At 45.1% G+C, this 19,930-nt stretch overlaps 2 protein-coding genes across 2 annotated transcripts in view; both read right to left on the bottom strand.

Annotated features, from left to right (window-relative positions):
* SCFD1 (sec1 family domain containing 1) overlaps nt 1-2,362 on the bottom strand; it is a 101,906-nt gene extending 99,544 nt beyond the window's left edge. Inside the window, exon 1 of the mRNA XM_083166973.1 lies at nt 2,214-2,362. Coding sequence (XP_083023099.1) covers nt 2,214-2,244 — 31 coding nt within the window. The 5' untranslated portion in view covers nt 2,245-2,362. The remainder of the gene's footprint in view (nt 1-2,213) is intronic.
* A 5,961-nt stretch (nt 2,363-8,323) lies between these two features.
* The window catches only part of G2E3 (G2/M-phase specific E3 ubiquitin protein ligase), a 28,734-nt gene continuing 17,127 nt past the window's right edge, over nt 8,324-19,930 (bottom strand). The window contains exons 7-15 of the mRNA XM_083167512.1: nt 19,405-19,511; nt 17,526-17,642; nt 17,134-17,258; nt 15,827-15,950; nt 14,596-14,897; nt 14,248-14,429; nt 13,055-13,227; nt 11,707-11,915; nt 8,324-11,600 (exon numbers count right to left, since the gene is read on the bottom strand). Of these exons, the coding sequence (XP_083023638.1) occupies nt 11,368-11,600; nt 11,707-11,915; nt 13,055-13,227; nt 14,248-14,429; nt 14,596-14,897; nt 15,827-15,950; nt 17,134-17,258; nt 17,526-17,642; nt 19,405-19,511 (1,572 nt within the window). The 3' untranslated portion in view covers nt 8,324-11,367. The remainder of the gene's footprint in view (nt 11,601-11,706; nt 11,916-13,054; nt 13,228-14,247; nt 14,430-14,595; nt 14,898-15,826; nt 15,951-17,133; nt 17,259-17,525; nt 17,643-19,404; nt 19,512-19,930) is intronic.

Here is a 19,930-nt window from a genome sequence, read left to right as displayed (position 1 = left end):
TAGCCTACTTATATAAAATGGGCTGGAATCAAGTGGCCTACAGGACCTGGTCCTTTAAACCAGATGCTCATAAAATATCGGGTCGGTTTGCCCACTTGGATTTAGCCTACTTATATAAAATGGGCTATAATCAAGTGGCCTACAGGACCTGGTCCTTTACACCAGATGCTCATAAAATATCAGGTCCCTTTGCCCACTTGGATTTAGCCTACTTATATAAAATGGGCTATAATCAAGTGGCCTAAAGGACCTGGTCCTTTACACCAGATGCTCATAAAATATCAGGTCCCTCTGCCCACTTGGATTTAGCCTACTTATATAAAATGGGCTGGAATCAAGTGGCCTAAAGGACCTGGTCCTTTACACCAGATGCTCATAAAATATCAGGTCCCTTTGCCCACTTGGATTTAGCCTACTTCTATAAAATGGGCTTTAATCAAGTGGCCTACAGGACCTGGTCCTTTACACCAGATGCTCATAAAATATCGGGTCCCTTTGCCCACTTGGATTTAGCCTACTTATATAAAATGGGCTATAATCAAGTGGCCTAAAGGACCTGGTCCTTTACACAGATGCTCATAAAATATCAGGTCCCTCTGCCCACTTGGATTTAGCCTACTTATATAAAATGGGCTATAATCAAGTGGCCTAAAGGACCTGGTCCTTTACACAGATGCTCATAAAATATCAGGTCCCTCTGCCCACTTGGATTTAGCCTACTTATATAAAATGGGCTATAATCAAGTGGCCTAAAGGACCTGGTCCTTTACACAGATGCTCATAAAATATCAGGTCCCTCTGCCCACTTGGATGCTCATAAAATATCAGGTCCCTCTGCCCACTTGGATTTAGCCTACTTATATAAAATGGGCTGGAATCAAGTGGCCTACAGGACCTGGTCCTTTAAACCAGATGCTCATAAAATATCGGGTCCCTTTGCCCACTTGGATTTAGCCTACTTATATAAAATGGGCTATAATCAAGTGGCCTACAGGACCTGGTCCTTTACACCAGATGCTCATAAAATATCAGGTCCCTTTGCCCACTTGGATTTAGCCTACTTATATAAAATGGGCTATAATCAAGTGGCCTAAAGGACCTGGTCCTTTACACCAGATGCTCATAAAATATCAGGTCCCTCTGCCCACTTGGATTTAGCCTACTTATATAAAATGGGCTGGAATCAAGTGGCCTAAAGGACCTGGTCCTTTACACCAGATGCTCATAAAATATCAGGTCCCTTTGCCCACTTGGATTTAGCCTACTTCTATAAAATGGGCTTTAATCAAGTGGCCTACAGGACCTGGTCCTTTACACCAGATGCTCATAAAATATCGGGTCCCTTTGCCCACTTGGATTTAGCCTACTTATATAAAATGGGCTATAATCAAGTGGCCTACAGGACCTGGTCCTTTACACCAGATGCTCATAAAATATCGGGTCCCTTTGCCCACTTGGATTTAGCCTACTTATATAAAATGGGCTATAATCAAGTGGCCTAAAGGACCTGGTCCTTTACACAGATGCTCATAAAATATCAGGTCCCTCTGCCCACTTGGATTTAGCCTACTTATATAAAATGGGCTATAATCAAGTGGCCTAAAGGACCTGGTCCTTTACACAGATGCTCATAAAATATCAGGTCCCTCTGCCCACTTGGATTTAGCCTGCTTATATAAAATGGGCTATAATCAAGTGGCCTAAAGGACCTGGTTCTTTAAGTGAGTCTTTTAGACCACTAGGAAATAGCCTAATTTTATTGAATTGGCTAAATCAAAGTGGATAGAGGGACCGGTCCTTTATCCCACTAGGAAATAGCCTAACTTTAATGAATGGGCTAAATCAAAGTGGATAGAGGGACCAGGTCCTTTAACCCACTAAGAAATAGCCTAGTTTTATTGAGTAGGCTAAATCAGTGTGAACAGAAGGACCTGTCCTTTAGCCCACTAGGATATAGCCTATTTGTATTGAGTGGGCTAAATCACAGTGCCTGGAGGGACAAGGTCCTTTAGCCCACTATAAAATAGACTCAACCCTCTCCCCATGTCCCCCTCTCCTGCCCCTATACTACCAGCCCCGCAGTGTAGTGCCGGTGTCGGAGCCGCCCGCTGGCTGTACACCCGGCGCTGCCCTGTCAGTCCCGCTCCCCGCCCGCTGCCTGTGTACACGCCGCCCCATCCCGCTCTCCTCTCGCTCAGCAGAACGGTTCTCACCCGTCTGTTTCTCCCGGATAGAGGCCGCCATGTTTGTCTCCTGCCTCCGCCTCCCTCCGCCGTGACGCCAGCAGCGGTGACGTGGCAGCAGCTCAGCGCACTCCCTCCGCCGGGTGTCAGAGCCGGGAGCCCGTCCTCTGCCTTCCCTTCCTGCGATTGGCTGAGAGACGCTGGGCTGGAGGAACACGTCACACAGGGCGGGCTATGCTGGGACTTGTAGTTCTAATAGCCATAGCATACTGTGACGGGAGACCTGGCAGGGGGCTATGCTGGGACTTGTAGTTCTATAGCCATAACATATTGTGACGGAAGACCTGGCAGGGGGGCTATGCTGGGACTTGTAGTGCTAATAGCCATAGCATACTGTGACAGGAGACCTGGCAGGGGGCTATGCTGGGACTTGTAGTTCTAATAGCCATAGCATACTGTGACAGGAGACCTGGCAGGAGGCTATGCTGGGACTTGTAGTGCTAATAGCCATAACATACTGTGACGGGAGACCTGGCAGGGGGCTATGCTGGGACTTGTAGTTCTAATAGCCATAGCATACTGTGACGGGAGACCTGGCAGGGGGCTATGCTGGGACTTGTAGTGCTATTAGCCATAACATACTGTGACGGGAGACCTGGCAGGGGGCTATGCTGGGACTTGTAGTTCTAATAGCCATAGCATACTGTGATGGGAGACCTGGCAGAGGGCTATGCTGGGACTTGTAGTGCTAATAGCCATAGCATACTGTGACAGGAGACTTGGCAGGGGGTTATGCTGGGACTTGTAGTGCTAATAGCCATAACATACTGTGACGGGAGACCTGGCAGGGGGCTATGCTGGGACTTGTAGTGCTAATAGCCATAGCATACTGTGACAGGAGACCTGGCAGGGGGTTATGCTGGGACTGGGTTCTCATAGCCATAGCATACTGTGGGTTGCCTGCTCAGTGTGTGTGGTGTTAATATCCTGCATTTAGCACTGATGGTGAGGTATCACTATGTAGGACTCCATTTATTCTGTGTAGTATCACAGTGTTACTTCCATTTGTTCCAGATATGTTGTTGGCATGTAATATTACCTGTCCAGCAACATCCTGTGCCCATCTCCCGCCAGCCTGCCTCTGCCAGAAGGCCTGGCATAGCCTTGTGGTCCCTTTGATCACCAATATAGGACATAGCCTTGTGGGCAAGTGGCGTGGACACAGTAGTGTCCGTTATTCACATTACACCACATAGTAGTGCCACTTGTTCACATTGTGCCAGGTGGAGCCCCTCATACGCCTTTCAGATCACATTTATAACCCAGGTAATTGCCGGGTCGAGGTGCGATGTGAAAGCACCAAACTGAATAACCAGGGTCGATGAGCCTGGAATTTCAACTCAGGTTATAAGAAGGGTTAAACCCAGGTTACCCTGTGTATAATGGGTGACAGGGGTTTAGTGTGAAAAGGACGGACCCGGTATAGTGATCTGAATGAGCCCCTTAGACACACTGCGGCCGGATTGTGCACCCTGTACTGGCTATTTGTCACACACTGCAGTACCCATTACACAATATGCCCCACACGTAATTACCATTATATATTATACCCCCAGTAATGTCCCTTACACATAATTCCCCCAGTAGTGCCTCATACACATTGCCTACATTAGTGCCCCTTACAGCATTCCCATATTAATGCCATACTGGCCTTGTTTGGGGTGCACTCAGCTCCTATGCTGCTAAGCAGCTCATACCATCGTGAGCTCTGATAGGCTGGTGGGCAGGAGCCATATTTCAAATGTCCATCGGTGCTGGTTTGAGCCCCTCAGCAGACAAGGAGCTGAGCGCACACAAAAAAGCAATAAATGATAAATGATCCCTTCATTTAGTTTATGTCACCTGTGGCTTAGACATGCTGCTACCGCATACCCGTATGCTCCTGGTGATACTCCGGAGGCTGCTCAGATCATTGCTGTCTGACTGAGCAGTGTCTTCAGTTCAGGCCCCCATTCAGCAACAGGCAGCCTCACAATTTGCTGCCTGTCACTATGCCGACTGCATAGGCCCCCCCAGCATGGATGCAGACATCAGGGGCCAGGGCTGCATCAATGTGAGTAACATCCCTCTGGCCGCGTTAGTGACCCTGCACCCCGCCCTGTGCACGGGTGGAGGGCAGACTACGCCACCAGCTTTAGTGCCCTTGCCAGTGGATTTTATTTTTCGTTCCATGTTCAGCATTTGATATTTGTTTACATTTTGTTTCCGTACTATGAGTAACTAGTTTAGGCCAGAATATTGTACTTGACTCTAGAAGAGATTCAGAATGTACAGATGGAGCAGCTCCTGGTGCCTCTATCACCACCCCGCAGGTACCGAACCGGAACCGTCGCTACCTGCGAGCGCGCATACACGCCACGGTTAATAACGGTAGAAAAGTAATAAATCTTAAAGTTTTAGTCAAAAATATTCAAATAAATCCATAAACTAAAACAGGTACTTGTTTCCTAGCACATGCATGGCATCGTGTACCTTATTTAGTGGTGTGTGATGCGATCCTTGTACAATTAAATAACGCATGCCAGCAAATAGGATTTGATTCAATGCGATATTTAATTGTACAAGCACCCATGCCATGAGATGTGATGGTTGCTTACAATGAGATGTAACCCCCAGTATTCACGCCATCCCGAAGTGTGGCAAACCCCGCGAGGGGCCGCGATACGCGTCCTCCGACCTTTTCATTCCCCCACTATCCACGTCGGCGTGCAGTTGCTTTAGATAGTGTGGCGAGCCACCGAGCCCGAAGCGTGGCGTGTGGACGCGGAATACAAGCCCGAAGCGTGGCGAGCCCCGCAAGGGGACGTGGAATACATGTAAAGTAATCCGTGTCCCCTCGCCACGCTTCGGGCTCGTATTCCGCGACCACTCGCCACGCTTCGGGCTCGGTGGCTCGCCACACTATCTAAAATCGACTCCACGCCGACGAGGATATTGGGGGTATGAAAAGGGATACTGGGGGTTACATCTCATTGTAAGCACCCATCACATCTCATGGTATGGGTGCTTGTACAATAAAAAATCTAATTGCATCGCATGCCGCAATATTCCAGGGAGATGCGATTTTTAAGAGCCCATACGATGGAAATCGTGGGCGCCGTTCTAGGAAACAAGAACCCTAAAACATAAAAGATTGTTATTATAGTTTATCACCACTAGGTGGTGGTAAGTTATCACAGTGCTATGTTTTATTGAAAGTATTTAGTGAACGGAAGCAGGTGTGAGCTTATTTCAGCCCATCTCTACCAAATAGTGGGGCAGATGTATTAAGCCTGGTGAAGAGATAAACTGGAGATAAAGTGGAAGGAGATAACGCACCAGCCAATCAGATCCCAACTGTCATATTTCAAACACAGCTGATTGGCTGGTGCGTTATCTCTTCCAAGTTATTTCCACTTTATCTCCAGTTTTTCTCTTCTCCAGGCTTAATACATCTGCCCCAGTATTCTTTAATTACTATTACCCTCTCGCTCTCCTCCATTACCCCAAGCTCACTGACACAGTAATCATGCAAGCTTAAGGTCCATACACACTGGGCGACTATGCCCAGTGTGTATGGACAGCGATGATGACATCATCGCTGCAGGAAAAGACGCTCAGTGCATACACACTGAGCGGCTTTCCCCCTGCCTGGCATCGACGAAGGCCGCCCTGAAAGTATCAGCAGATAACCGGCTTTCCCGGCGATGTTGCGGGTGCGAGTAGCCCGGCCATACACACTGGGCAGCTTTGAGCTGACAGCCGCTCAAACCTGCTGTTTTGAGTGACTTTCGGCTCAAAGTCGCCCAGTGTGTATGGGCCTTTACTCTAACCCGTAGAAATACTAATTTGATTAATTTTCCATAACTTTCCACCTCTCTGCAACAACAGCTCTCTATAATTCCTACACTTACCTCTCCAGACTCTGCTGTTTCCCACCTGTACCAGACACTAGAAACAGCCCTTGATGAAGTGGCTCCAGCTTCCCATTACACCCCACGCAGGTTTATATGCCAACCGTGGCACTCCAAAACAACTAGAGAACTACAGTATGAAATCAGTCATGCAAAGTAGAACGCCAATGGCGTAAATCTCGTAATTTCCTCACACACAAGTCTATCTACCCCTCCTACTGCAATGCTGTGGACGCTGCCAAACAAACATACTTCCAATCTCTCATCTCTTCTCATGCCAACAACCCTAAACGTTTTTAACACATTTAAGTCTCTTCTGTACCCTCCCTCTCCGGCTACCTCTAGTGCACAAGAACTTGCCTCCTACTTTAACGACAAGATTGATAACATCCGAGATAAAATGGTATGCTCTTCTACATCCTCTCAACAACTCTCTTCCCCACCTGAACCCTCTGGCACTTTCTCTTCATTTGAGCCGGGAGATATTTGTGCCATTATTGAGGCAAAGGGAGAGGCCAATGCTTCAGGGGTAATGGCGTAATACGTTGTTCACGCGATAGTAGGATTTAACTTCAACGGGCCAGATCCCGGTGGTAGAATATGTCTGATCTTTTCAGAGTCTTCCTACACCCGGTGCTGTGATTCTTTTATGTTGCAAGATAGTATTTTAGGCGAGGATCATTATCACTAAGCAACAGAGCTCTGCTATAATGCAGCCATCACAAGGCTCCTCCCACCGAAAGTCCTACTGACAATTAATAAATAGGGCCCTAGTTGTCATGTTAAAGTGTAAGCTCCATAAGTAGCGTCTACCAGCTACAGAACAAGCCGTTTTGCCCAGGGCACAGGTATTCTGACTTAAAGTCTTATAAAGCGATCAACGCTAGGGCAAGTGATCAACGTCCAGCCAATCAGCTCCTAAATACAGTGTTATCGGCTGTATTTAAAAATGACAGTTGGGAGCTGAAATAGTTATCACCCTCGCGTTTATCTCCATTTGAAGGGTTAATACATCTGCCCCCTATATGTGGTAACTAGCAAGTGGCTTTCACAAAGAAAGAAAATACTGGTAATAGGTTTTACCATTTAGAAGAGTTTACCAAGAGCTTGTGTTGCCGTATCACTTTCCAGATGAACGAACATAGAACAAACCCATAAATTGAGAATTTTTGGGGGGTTGACTAGTCGCACAGAAAATATTGGAGGTAAATTTTATGGTGGACCCCTCCTAAATAGATCTGATTGAGCTTGACATATATCTGATAAGGGGTGTGCTACCACAGGTCTGTGTATGCTTCACAGAGAGAGCTTCAGAGGTCCTAAGAAGCTCTCTCTGCGAAGCGTACGCAGACCACATACATCGTGTGTGTGCTCCCAGCCTCCCTCATGAAATGTTGAAACTGTTTAGCTAAAACCTAATGAGCGGTCTCAGTCCTGGTAACATACCCGTCTCAGCCTGAAGACGCTGTGTCTCACCGTGGCACACGGCGTCCAGCTTACAGCACCTCCAGGCAGACGGAGTAGTGAGAGTGCAGCGGTGTACCTTAACCGCTGTCACTCATAGCAGATAAGCTGTGGCGGCTTGTGTATATTGCTGTTTTCCCTGCCGAATACTGAGCAATCCAGGCTCACCACATCACACGGAAATAAAACAGCATTCATCTCACTCCCGCCGCCAATTATATATGTTATCCATACCCATATCTGCTAATTAAATTATTTCTGGATCAGAGATGCCGACATTGTGTGTCAACACTGCCATATACCTATAGGGTTAAGACAGCAGTTCTAAAAACACACACTTATCAGCTAACTACCATACTGACATACCCTGGGGCCCCACGGTGTGAGGATTCTATATCCTTTTTATATGTCATTGTTTTGTTTCATGTGTATATGTGTTTTATATTTCGCAGTTTATAAAAAATTATTGAATAAAAGTTAAATTTTAGAAACTCTCTAGGTGCACCACACAGAGACAATCTTTTCTTTCTTGTGTGCCAAACCCATAAATCAGTTTGTTTGGGACAATGGCACGAAAAAAGTCGCAAGAAAAATTTATTCTGGAAGCAAAGAGAATCCTGCACAACAATGTGAGGATTTAGAAGGATAGGGATCATTAGATCAACATCAACTAGGTCGACATGCATGAAGGTCAACATGAGGTCTTTCATTTTTTTTTTTAACCCCAATGTCAGCACAGTCAACATCGACAATAAAAAAAGTGCACCGTGTCCCATCGCATTGGTTGCCATGCTTTGGGCACGGTTCCTCTCTGGGCTCTACGTACTATTTTATTCTCCCACCACACCCTAGTGCAGGGATTCCCAAAATTTTTGAATTACGGCACCCTAAAGTACCAGAATATTTTTCACGGCACCCCCTAGGCCAAATGTTGGTTACTAATTTCAGGAAAAATATAAAAAAAAGTGTTGTGATTTAAATGTTTTTCTTAGGTCCACTTATGTATTGAGAAACATGAGTCACTTCTGGTTACCCGCATATTCTTAATTGGAAGCCACAAGCACTGATTTTGCCTAATTCATTGGCCATAAATAACTTGAATTGATTCTGGACCACCAAACTGAGGCACCCCTGCAAGTACTCCAAGACACCCCAGGTGCACAGTTTGGAAACCACTGCCCTAGTGGATGATAGGGCATGAAATACCCCATCGACACCCACAAAAAAAATTAAACCCCAAGTCGAACTAATGCTTGTGTTGACCTAACCCCATGTCGTCCTTCAGTCATGTCGACCTACTGTTCATATCCCGATTTACAATAACACAACAATAAATCACCAGGTTATAAATACAGCAATATATTTACTGTAACAAGCATCTACAATTAAAATATGACACACAAAGTAATAAGTCCTATTTACAGAAACTGGAAATAATGACCCACAATACGTCGGATATTAGCAAAAGTTAAACACATAAATATAATACAGTCAATCTTTAAGATCGTTAGCTTGTCAACAACTTGGAAGTTTGAGGTCCGGTGGTTCAGTCCAAAACCTTGAGTGCAAACGTCTAACAAGGCTTATTTCCGTAGCACATTCCACTCGTACTCGCTCATTTACTCTGGATGCCGCAGAAACGCCGCACACATAGACGTGCTGCCCCCATAACTATGTCCTATGCTTATAGTTATTCTGAAAATATTAGCTATCTGCCTCACACATTAGTATTTCATAAACTAGTTTGTAAATGAACATTATATATACTCTATATAATACTGTGGGCTGAAAAAACATCTTTGAGGGGTTATCTGTGCCCCAAAGGCTATATAAAATAGATGATCGATAAGGAGATGAGCAAAAAGGAAAACATTTAAAAAGATACACTGCGATTTGGGCCTGATTTCACCAGATCCAGCAGAACGTGAATCAAATGTGTATGCACATCAGATCGGAAGATAGAAATGGGTCGTTCGCGAACGGATCTTTTGGACGGGTCCCATAAAAGAGTGAGTCGTCGATCCCAAAAAGGTGAACCGTCATTCTTCATTACAATGCATTTGCCTGATCTCAGCACTGCCACCTGTGGCAGCAGAGATGTACTAACTCCGGAGACTGAGTACAGTGCTGCGACCGCAAGTGAAAGAAAGACTAACAAGGCTGCTGCTGCTAGGGATGGCCATCGGTGCAGACGCCATCGATGGCGATTCTGCACCCAGCCATCAATCAGTGTTTTACTCGGTCATGTATGTTTATTTGTTCAGCTCACGGTTTAAAAAAAAAAAAAGTTAAATTTTTTTTTTGATTTTACCGTTTATGGCAATAAATGATTGTAAAACTAATAATGCTTTGTTATGATCAAATTAGCCGTTTTTTCCCAAAGCGAGCTGATGTTCCGTCCAAAAGATACGGATCTTGTCACGGATTGGGCACTCGATCCCAGCTCTTTTTAGTGACCCGTTTTGCCCATCTCTATCAGAGGTCAGACAGGCTGCTGCACAGCACCTAGGCAGCCATCAGCGTCGCCACAACAGCCAGGTAGGTAACAATACACGGCTGCACATAAGATAAGTCATGTGTGCAGACATCAGCGGCACATCGTGGGTGCTATTTAGCACCTGTTACGTATCACATCCGATACAGTCCATAGTAGTGTGCCAGCGGTGCCAATATCTGCAGAGCGGGGAAGCGCCAGGCAGCAGTCACACTCTCCTGCTCTGCATTCCCGGTAGGTATCGAGAGGACAGGAGATAAAATAAAAAAAGAATAACACCCCAAAATATGGGCCGCCGCTGATTCTTTTGAATAGGTTTTTCTTTTGTTTTATTCTACTACCCCCTGCCTGCAGCTCCCTGCAAAATGCACAAGTTGGCCAAGTGTATGGGGGCCTTTACCACATTATTATATGGAGTATCTTCGTTGTCTGAAGTATATGCTTATTCAAGTGATGGTTTCATATGGTATGAAGGAAATGCTCAACATAAGTCTGGAACCGATGCAGTAAAACACAAGACTTCTAATTCCTCCACCCTAAAAATAACCAGTCCCCCCAACCCGTTCTGCAACTACACCTCCTAATGCATTCAACAGATCATTAAAACCCAAATTAGTTGATTCTACACTCAAAATAACTTATAACATCCCTTACAATACAATTATAGTAAAAGGTAAGTTATGTAAAATCAATAGTCATAAATGAATAACATTGCACCATATTGTTCCTCTGTACACTGGAGGTTCTCATGCTGTGAAACCCCTTCCTCGAAGGAGGAAAAAATAAAAATATCAGCCCATATAAGTTTCGTAACAAAATAGTCTTCATATCAAATATAGAATTTCCTGAGGCCTTGACGTGGCTACACATCCTCGTTCATTAGGTGGGAATAATAAAGGGGAAATTGCACATGGCGTTCTAGTGAAAAAAGTGTGGATCCGAAGTCACGTGATCTAGCAGAGTAAAACACTCCAACCACCAACGATGTATAGTGTAGATCAGAAGTCACGTGACCTAGCACAGTCACTTTCCAACCACCAATGATGTATAGTGTAGATCAGAAGTCACGTGATCTAGCAGAGTCATACTCTCCAACCACCAACGATGTATAGTGTAGATCAGAAGTCACGTGACCTAGCACAGTCACTTTCCAACCACCAATGATGTATAGTGTAGATCAGAAGTCACGTGATCTAGCAGAGTCATACTCTCCAACCACCAACGATGTATAGTGTAAATCAGCAAAAAGCAGCTTCCGCTGACAGCTGCACTCCTAGCTAGGACTGGCCAATGCTGTACATATGGCGTTGTCCATGATTTCTTTAAACGTCTTGTAGTTGAAAGTCCCAGGAAGCTCCATATAGTTGATGCCTTTCTGTGCAGAGGGAAAAATATGGTTGCCGCGGAACACAATGGATGGTTGTGGGTCAAAGCCGGCCGGTGGGATGGAGTCCAAACCTGTAGCAAAACTTAGGATATTCTCCAGGGACACAGCAGTCATCCCAGCTGCAAGACAAACAAATAGAATAAGCAACTTCTGACATGTAGAAGAATAATCATGTGGCTTTTACGCCTTCAAATTTAAGGGGATAATATGAAGCACAAAGCTGACCTTCTGTGTCTACTAGGTACTCCTCCCATTGATTAGCAGCGTCATGCTTCTGAATGGGGCCGAGATCTGCATGCCAAGCAATTGTGAAAAGCCCGGATACGTCTCTAGCCGTTAGCTTCTCGGGCTTCATGCACAGGACTTCCCAGAAGGCAGTTGGATAGGCTTGGATTTTCTCCAGCACCCCTAGGGTCTCCAAGCCTTGCTTAAAGCTGAAAATACAATGTGGTTCTTTATTTTGAAGTCTAAAACTAATAAAAATATACTAAAATAATAAAAAATAAAAAAGTTTAAGTTGCACACAAAAAAATACACTCTTTAGGTTCTTCTGAAACTAAAAAGTCCCAACATGCCCAGTTGCAGTTTTGCTATTGATGAATGCTGGTAGGCGTAGTTCCGGAACAGTGGACAGCGGCAAGTTGTCCAGCCCTGGTGTGTATGCGTTGAGCGCATGTGCATTTTAGGCCACAGCTCTCGTCTGCACCTCTTGGAGATTGGACGGCCATTCAGCATTGTATTATACTGTAGATATATAGGAAGAGCCCAAACTGTTTCAGTGTGGGGTGAGAACAGGTATATTTTATTACCGATTGATAAAGGTTCCACTAATAGTTTGTGAATATTACTACTGCTAGGTTCTAGATATACTGCATAGTTTGTTTCATATAGGCTACTGTGTTTGAATATTTTGCAGTCCTCTCAAAGCTTTCTACTTCTGTAGGGAAGCTTCTCCCTGTCAACACTAACCTATTATATAATTCTATTGGGGATGCTTTACCATAAATGTATGTATATACTTCATTTATTCGTGTGTATTGTATGTCTGGGACTTTTTATCCCAATCTTTAGCATTACATTAACGTTTAGTTTCAATTACTGATAAGCGTACCCCCAACAAAACGAGAGTACTTTATTTCTTTGTCATGTACTAGATTGAGTTTAACACTCCGGGGACACCTTCATGTGAGTGACTGGCACCAAATTCAAACAAATGTGGTTTATATACGACACACTACTATTGGCTTTTCTATTTTGATATCTTGTGCCCAGGTGCTCTTACCTCTACCCCTTTCCATGGTTTAATAAGAACATGGATAACTGGCATGATGCATGATGCAATGTCTTTTCTATTACTTTTAAACACCAAGATCATCAGAACGTCTCATAAGAGGAATCCCTCCACCTATCTGTGACTAAACACTGTAGCTGCTCACGTGCAGTAATCCATGCTGCTCTTGTGACCTTGGCATCTATACTGGTCTATAAAGAGTCACGGAGAAGCGCGTAACAAAATCACTATCAGAACAATACACATTGTGCGCGTGTTAGTAATTTAGTCGCCAACGATTACCTCTCCAGCGGCTGCTGAACTCTCCGAATGACATGATAAGCCATAATATCCTTCACCAACACCGTCTTGTCGCTCAGAGATTGTATTAGATGCAAGGTACCCGTCTTCTGCAGATAGTCGAAGTATTGGGCAGTAGCCGCCTTTAAGTCACTAAGCTTCTGACAAGACTGAATCTGTGATAGAGCAGGAAACGGGTCAAATGCTGGAAGCTCAGGATCATTTACTTTACGGCCGTTTCTTGTTTTTAAAATACCATTTATTAGGGTACCCCTGTTTAGGGGATTCAGAGTGAGCTATAAATGGAGTTCACATTCTCTTTAAAAGGCAAAAACTTCACACGCTAATGTTCAGAATATTCGTGCTACAAACTTATGCACCGGTTACTTCAAGGTCAGGCGCCGGAATTATGGTATAGGGAGTGTCATGTGCAAGGTGAATTCCAAGAGCATGTGACATATAAGACAATAGGAGTACAATGGAAGAAAAACAAGCCGGATAAATGAACTTATAGAGCAGGGGTGTCAAACACAAGGCCCGCGGGCCAAATCCGGCACACCAGACCTCTTCATGTGGCCCGCGCAGCCACTGCCAGCCTTCACCTTTTATTCTCGATTTTTTTTTTTTTTTAAACAAGAAAGCCGCCTCTTCAGCGCATGCGCGGCAGCCTACAAGCCAGAGAACGTCTGCCCTCTAGCGCAGTGCCGCCGGTCGTCAACCCCTCCTCCGCTCCCACCTGCTGTATAGGAGCCAGAGAGAGGAAAGAGCAGGTCCGTCGTGGTGAATGGTGCTGCTGCTGCTGTGCGCTCCAGGTCACTTACTGCTGAGTGTGCACTGCACAGTGACCGGGAGCACGCTGCCCCACACTCCTGGATAGATAGTGCGAGGAGCGCTACTCACAGGAGGGAGGGGGAAATGCGCCTGTGTCCTTGGTGTTGGAGCAGCTCAGACTGGAGTGGACGTTTGAGTGTGACACCCCTGTTATAGAGGATGAAGCGGCCATAACAGGATCACGGGTATAGTTTCCCCAGCAGCAGGATTACGTAACAGAACACTTAGGAGTACCAGTCTCAGACACACTACATTGCAATGAATGACTGCGCACATACATGGTCTCCAAGAGGCATCCAAAGCCACGACCTGAGTCATAAGAGCAGGATATGAGCGACTTCGGAAGCCCACATTACTTTCCTTACCGTTAATATTGCCTGTAGCACACTAGGATCAGCTATGTCTTCTAGAACTGGCTGCACATAATGAGAACCATAGACGAGGCAATATAAGAGCGTCCGAGACAGGAAGCTTGGAGCTGGCCCTCCATGCACCAGTGCCACTGCCAACATTCTACCAGCTTCAAAGTACAGGTTGTCTTGCAGTGCTATAGGGTAAAAAAAAAAGGCCATGAATGAAGATATCAGTCCGATGCCAATTCCTTGTGAGGACGACAGGGAGATGAACCACATTACAATCATCAGCAAGAATAGCTGCTGTCTGCGGGAATACACAGGCGGTCGGTCACACAAGCCGCTAAACACCACACTCACCGTCCGCATCCAAAGAAAGGTTTCTGCTTGGAGATCCCTCAAACATAACAGAGTCCTGGATGGCCTGGAGCAGCAGCTTGAAGTACACAGAGATGGATACAGCTGGTGGCTGGTTATGGGTTTCGTACTTCAGAGATAAATGCAGAGTGCTGCTTGGACAGAAGTTGTTCTTGCGGAAAGATTTCAGAGAGCTCTTCCAAATGTGTTTTCTGTGTACTTTCAATGTGCACACGGACTCCTGTATCTGAGCCCTCATCTCCTGTAGGATGTCAGAGATGCGCCTGTTCTGCATTTGTACCTGCCTGGGAAACATGCAGAAAATAAGGAAATTACTATACAAGACGAGTTATAATAATCATACGAGGAAACACTAAACAGCCACAAGAGCCACATCCATCATCTAAGGCCATGGTGGCTAACCTGGACACTACAGCTGTTGAACTACACATCCCAGTATGCTCTGCATCAGATTTAGCGTGGACATATAGCTAAACTGAAGCAGACCAACAACAGCTGGAGTGTCAATGTTAGCCATCAAGGATCTAAGGCAGGGCTGGGTAATTGCGGCCCTCCAGATGTTGAGGAACTACACATCCCAGGATGCTTTGCATTAGTTTTGCTATGTGGCCATGCTGAAACTGATGCAAGGCATGCTGGGATGTGTAGTTCCTCAACATCTGGAGACCGCAATTGCCCAGCCCTGATCTAAGGGAATGAATGTGGCTTTCACACAAGAAAAAAACTAAAAAAGCGACCCGTATACAATAGGGAAGCAGGATGCAAGGTCTTTCTAAAACAGGCATTTTAAATAACTTGTAATGGTCAGAGGCTGTGAACATTTTGAGGACTGATGAAGTATAGGTTTCCGCTACAGGAAAACTAAAGCGAGCGCTTACAAATCATATACTGAAAAAGTGTTCTCGTTGTGCACTGATGCAACGGTTCCAGTTCAGTTCATCCTGCAGCACATTGCGCAGCTTTCTTACACCCCGGAAAACTAGGAACCTGATAGTGGATAATTTCCGCTCTTATGGAGCAGACCTATTTCAGGAAGCCCGACAAACATTTTCGTGTTAAATTTGGGTTGTGTTACACCAAGAGGTTATAAATTGGCACGGTTTGTACTCTGCATAATAGGTCTTTAGAAGCCACCTTCAATTGTGCTGATCGTAGTAAATATATTAGTGTAGTGTAGTAAATATCATTTCCATGGACCCGGGCCAGTACTTACTTTAAGAGGACTTGTCTCGGTGTTCTAGATCGCCTTGCACATTTTGGAGAAGGCTGTCCGACCCCAATTCCTGAGTTTTCAGGCTTCTCGCATGGACCAAGTGATGCAGGACGTGATCTTTTCCCTGCACATAAGAACCATACTTTATTTTGTAGAAAAGGGACTAAACTACTATGTATATGGTCCTGGTTTTCCAGAATAACTAGTTCATTTCTAAGAAGAAAAGCAAACAAAACCGTTGAGCTGAGCAAATGCTATACGTGCACAGATAGCGAGGAAGTCCGATGTATTAATGCGGTGGTGACCGGCGCTATGTGTGAGGCAATGTAAGAACTGCTCTTGGCACTGAACGAATCTACATCTAAAAAATGCCAATTTAGTCTGGTTCGGTTTTTTTTATTCCGAATTCATCATCCAGGTCATCATAGAGGAAGAATGTAATAGTGCGCCAAGCGCAGCGAGCCATGGAGTGGTCGACATTGACACCAAAAAATTTGAAAAACTCGGGTCTACTTTTTTTCACGCGTCTTCCTTTTGACCCGGTTGTCCTTTTGGGGTAGACCTATTGACTGCCTCTGTAATAACCCATATCAGTTTTAGACAGATGCAGGAACTGTTGCCCCATTGACAGCTGCTTCTGGCTCTCGAGACTACAGGGCTCATATGAGATATGGTTAGTGGGAAAGCGCACGTCACTATGAGCATGATTTAATGCTCTCCCCCATCGGCTGGATCACGTACATTACATTACCTCGATACGTGGAAACCAGCTTCACCCCTTGATTTGGAGGTGAAGTCGGTCCAGGCACATACGAGATGAAAAAAGTGAGTAAAAACACATGTACCCTAGAGTTGATGGAGAAGCCATTTCAGCGCCGTTATCTGCATTAATTCAGCTTCTCCTCCACGTATGAAGGGGGACAAGTGCGCTATATAACAACAGGGGCATTATGCGCCCCTCATTATTATCGCCGCTACATTTAAAAAATAATGCGCCAATATGGGAAGGGCAATGCATGTTCAGTAACACTACCCGCTCCGACACCTGCAGGTGTCTGTGCCCATTCTGCCAATAGTCATAGGTGGTTACAGATTTCACTCTCCTCCACGTCACCATCCAAGATGACAATAGTCAACAGCAGTTGATTTACAATGATAAAACAAACTTCTCTACATAAATAGCATTCACATACTAAATGCATTTGTCCAGTCCTATAAAAAGGGTAAGAATGGGCTAAAAGTAAGCAGCTAAAACGGCAAACTACAGAAGCATAAAACCCTGTAGAGATGGGGAGACATCCGGTTACCTGGGGAGCAGCTGAAGGTTTTACAGTCTGAGCACTCCCAGTTCTGGGTCACTCGCTGAATGGTGGCACAAGCCATATGTGCACCACTGGATCCGCAGCACTGGCAGCGCACAACTTCCCACTTACTGTAGGAGAAAGAAATAGGACACCCAGGTATACAATCACTCCACTGCCATATTATTGCGTAATAAAGTGCAGTTGTGTTTGCAAAGCCACCCCAAAAAAACAAAAATACTTAGACCTGTTAATGTTGTCCTAGGGGTATGTGGACCGTTAGCGCTAGTGACCGACGATCATCTATCCTATAACCATATATTCCCTATACCCTGTAACCATATGGTCTCATCTTATCCACCAAAAAGATATTGGCCTAATAAGCAGAGGACACTGACCTCTCCGGTTTATTATATTCCCGGCCTTTACGACAAATGCACTTCTCAACATCACAGCGCTGATACCTCACCAATAGCTCATGGTAAGCGTTCTCCTCCAGTTCCCATGCCGCATCCCTAGGGAAATGACAGGAACATAACATAGGTTAAGGAATCCAAAGTATTATATAATGGGAACACCATGGCAAGAACACTATAAAAGTTTTCAGAATGCAAAAATTTACATATTTCAGTTAAAAAATAACCCCAAACCCCAACATAAAGAGACTTGATAGGAGCGCTGTAAGTGCAGAGTCTTGGATTCTACCGACGGAGTCCTGTAGGACGGGAGAACAACCATTCTGCTGGTACCTGCTGGTTGTAAACCTCTTATACAGAAATTCCAGCAAATGCTCAACTGGGTTCAGATGTATTTACCGATAATACCATATAAGTGACACACTCAAACGTTTCCCAAATAATGAAACAATACATAACGTACACAGTAAGTTCATGCACAATGGTTATTCTAGGGAAAATTGCTGTCCCTGCCTTGACCCAGACACATTTATTACACTCTACACAAGATCTGCGTCTCTCTTCTGCACGGATCACTAGCTTCCATTCACTATTACAGGACTTTCATTGGGCTGCTCCCATCCTATGGAATGCCCTTCCACGCACAGTAGCCGCCAAGCGTTCCCTAAAAACTCACCTCTTCAGGCAAGCCTATGATATTTATATACCACACGCATAATCCTATGAGGCACTTATGTATTATATAGCTTCCATTCTGGACTTATAACTTGGTGGGACTGCTATGCTATTACTGGTGCCTGTCCTTGTGTTTCCCTCCTATGTCCCTATAGATTGTAAGCTTGCAGCAGGGCCCTCCTACCTCCAAGTCTGTCTGTTGTTACCGTTTGTTTTATCACTGTCTACTAATGTAAAGCGCAACGGAATCTGCTGCGCTATATAAGACACTGTAACGGAACCTGCTGCGCTATATAAGATGCTGTAATGGAATCTGCTGCGCTATATAAGGTACTGTAACGGAATCTGCAGCTATATAAGACGCTGTAACGGAATCTGTTGCGCTATATAAAGTCACTAACGGAATCTGCAGCTATATAAGACACTAACGGAATCTGCTGCGCTATATAAGACCCTGTAATGGAATCTGCTGCTCTATATAAGACCCTGTAATGGAATCTGCTGCGCTATATAAGACCCTGTAATGGAATCTGCTGCGCTATATAAGACGCTGTAACGGAATCTGCTGCGCTATATAAGCCACTGTAACGGAATCTGCTGCGCTATATAAGACCCTGTAATGGAATCTGCTGCGCTATATAAGACACTGTAACGGAATCTGCTGCTATATAAGACACTGTAACGGAATCTGCTGCGCTATATAAGACACTAACGGAATCTGCTGCGCTATATAAGACCCTGTAATGGAATCTGCTGCTCTATATAAGACCCTGTAATGGAATCTGCTGCGCTATATAAGACTCTGTAATGGAATCTGCTGCGCTATATAAGACGCTGTAACGGAATCTGCTGCGCTATATAAGCCACTAACGGAATCTGCTGCGCTATATAAGACCCTGTAATGGAATCTGCTGCGCTATATAAGACACTGTAACGGGATCTGCTGCGCTATATGAGACACTGTAACGGAATCTGCTGCGCTACATAAGACACTGTAACGGAATCTGCTGCGCTATATAAGACGCTGTAACGGAATCTGCTGCGCTATATAAGACGCTGTAAATAAATAAATATAGGTTTGTAGTCCTCAATCTCTCTTGGCAAGTCAGCATTTCTCCCATAGTCTTTGCACTATGATCGTGGACATTTATTCTAAATCTAAAAACATAAAAATGTTGGTGCAAACCTTTCTGGTATATGGATTCCCATGTGCAGCATCTCGTTCTGGAAAACGTCCCTATTGTTGCACACCGTACAGCGGAAGAAATATAATCCTGCACTCAATGCCTGGTACTGGGGATGACAGGAGTGAGAGGGGTGTTACAGAACATGTGACAGAGTGACGTTTAGAATTAGATAATGAGACACTATAGGACAAACAGTCTTTAACCCCTTCCCGACATTTGACGTACATGTACGTCATGGTCGGGAAGTACTTCCCGACATTTGACGTACATGTACGTCATGACTTCTAACTGTCACTGCGTCTAGAGACGCAGTGACAGTTAGGTGATGTATGCTGTCCCTGACAGCAGACATCCCCCCTCGCCGCCCAGGGGGGGAAGGGTTTCCCCCCCCCGGTCGGCGATCGCTGTGATTGGCTGTTCAAATCCGAACAGCCATTCACAGCGTTTCCTGTGTTACCGGCGGCTAAGCCGCTCGGTAACACAGGGATCGGTGGTGATCGGTGCTGTCAAGTACAGCACCGATCA

This window comes from Crinia signifera, chromosome 12, assembly GCF_055691185.1.
Source record: "Crinia signifera chromosome 12, ASM5569118v1, whole genome shotgun sequence".
NCBI lineage: Eukaryota > Metazoa > Chordata > Amphibia > Anura > Myobatrachidae > Crinia > Crinia signifera.
This window is presented reverse-complemented; position numbering and strand designations above follow the sequence as displayed.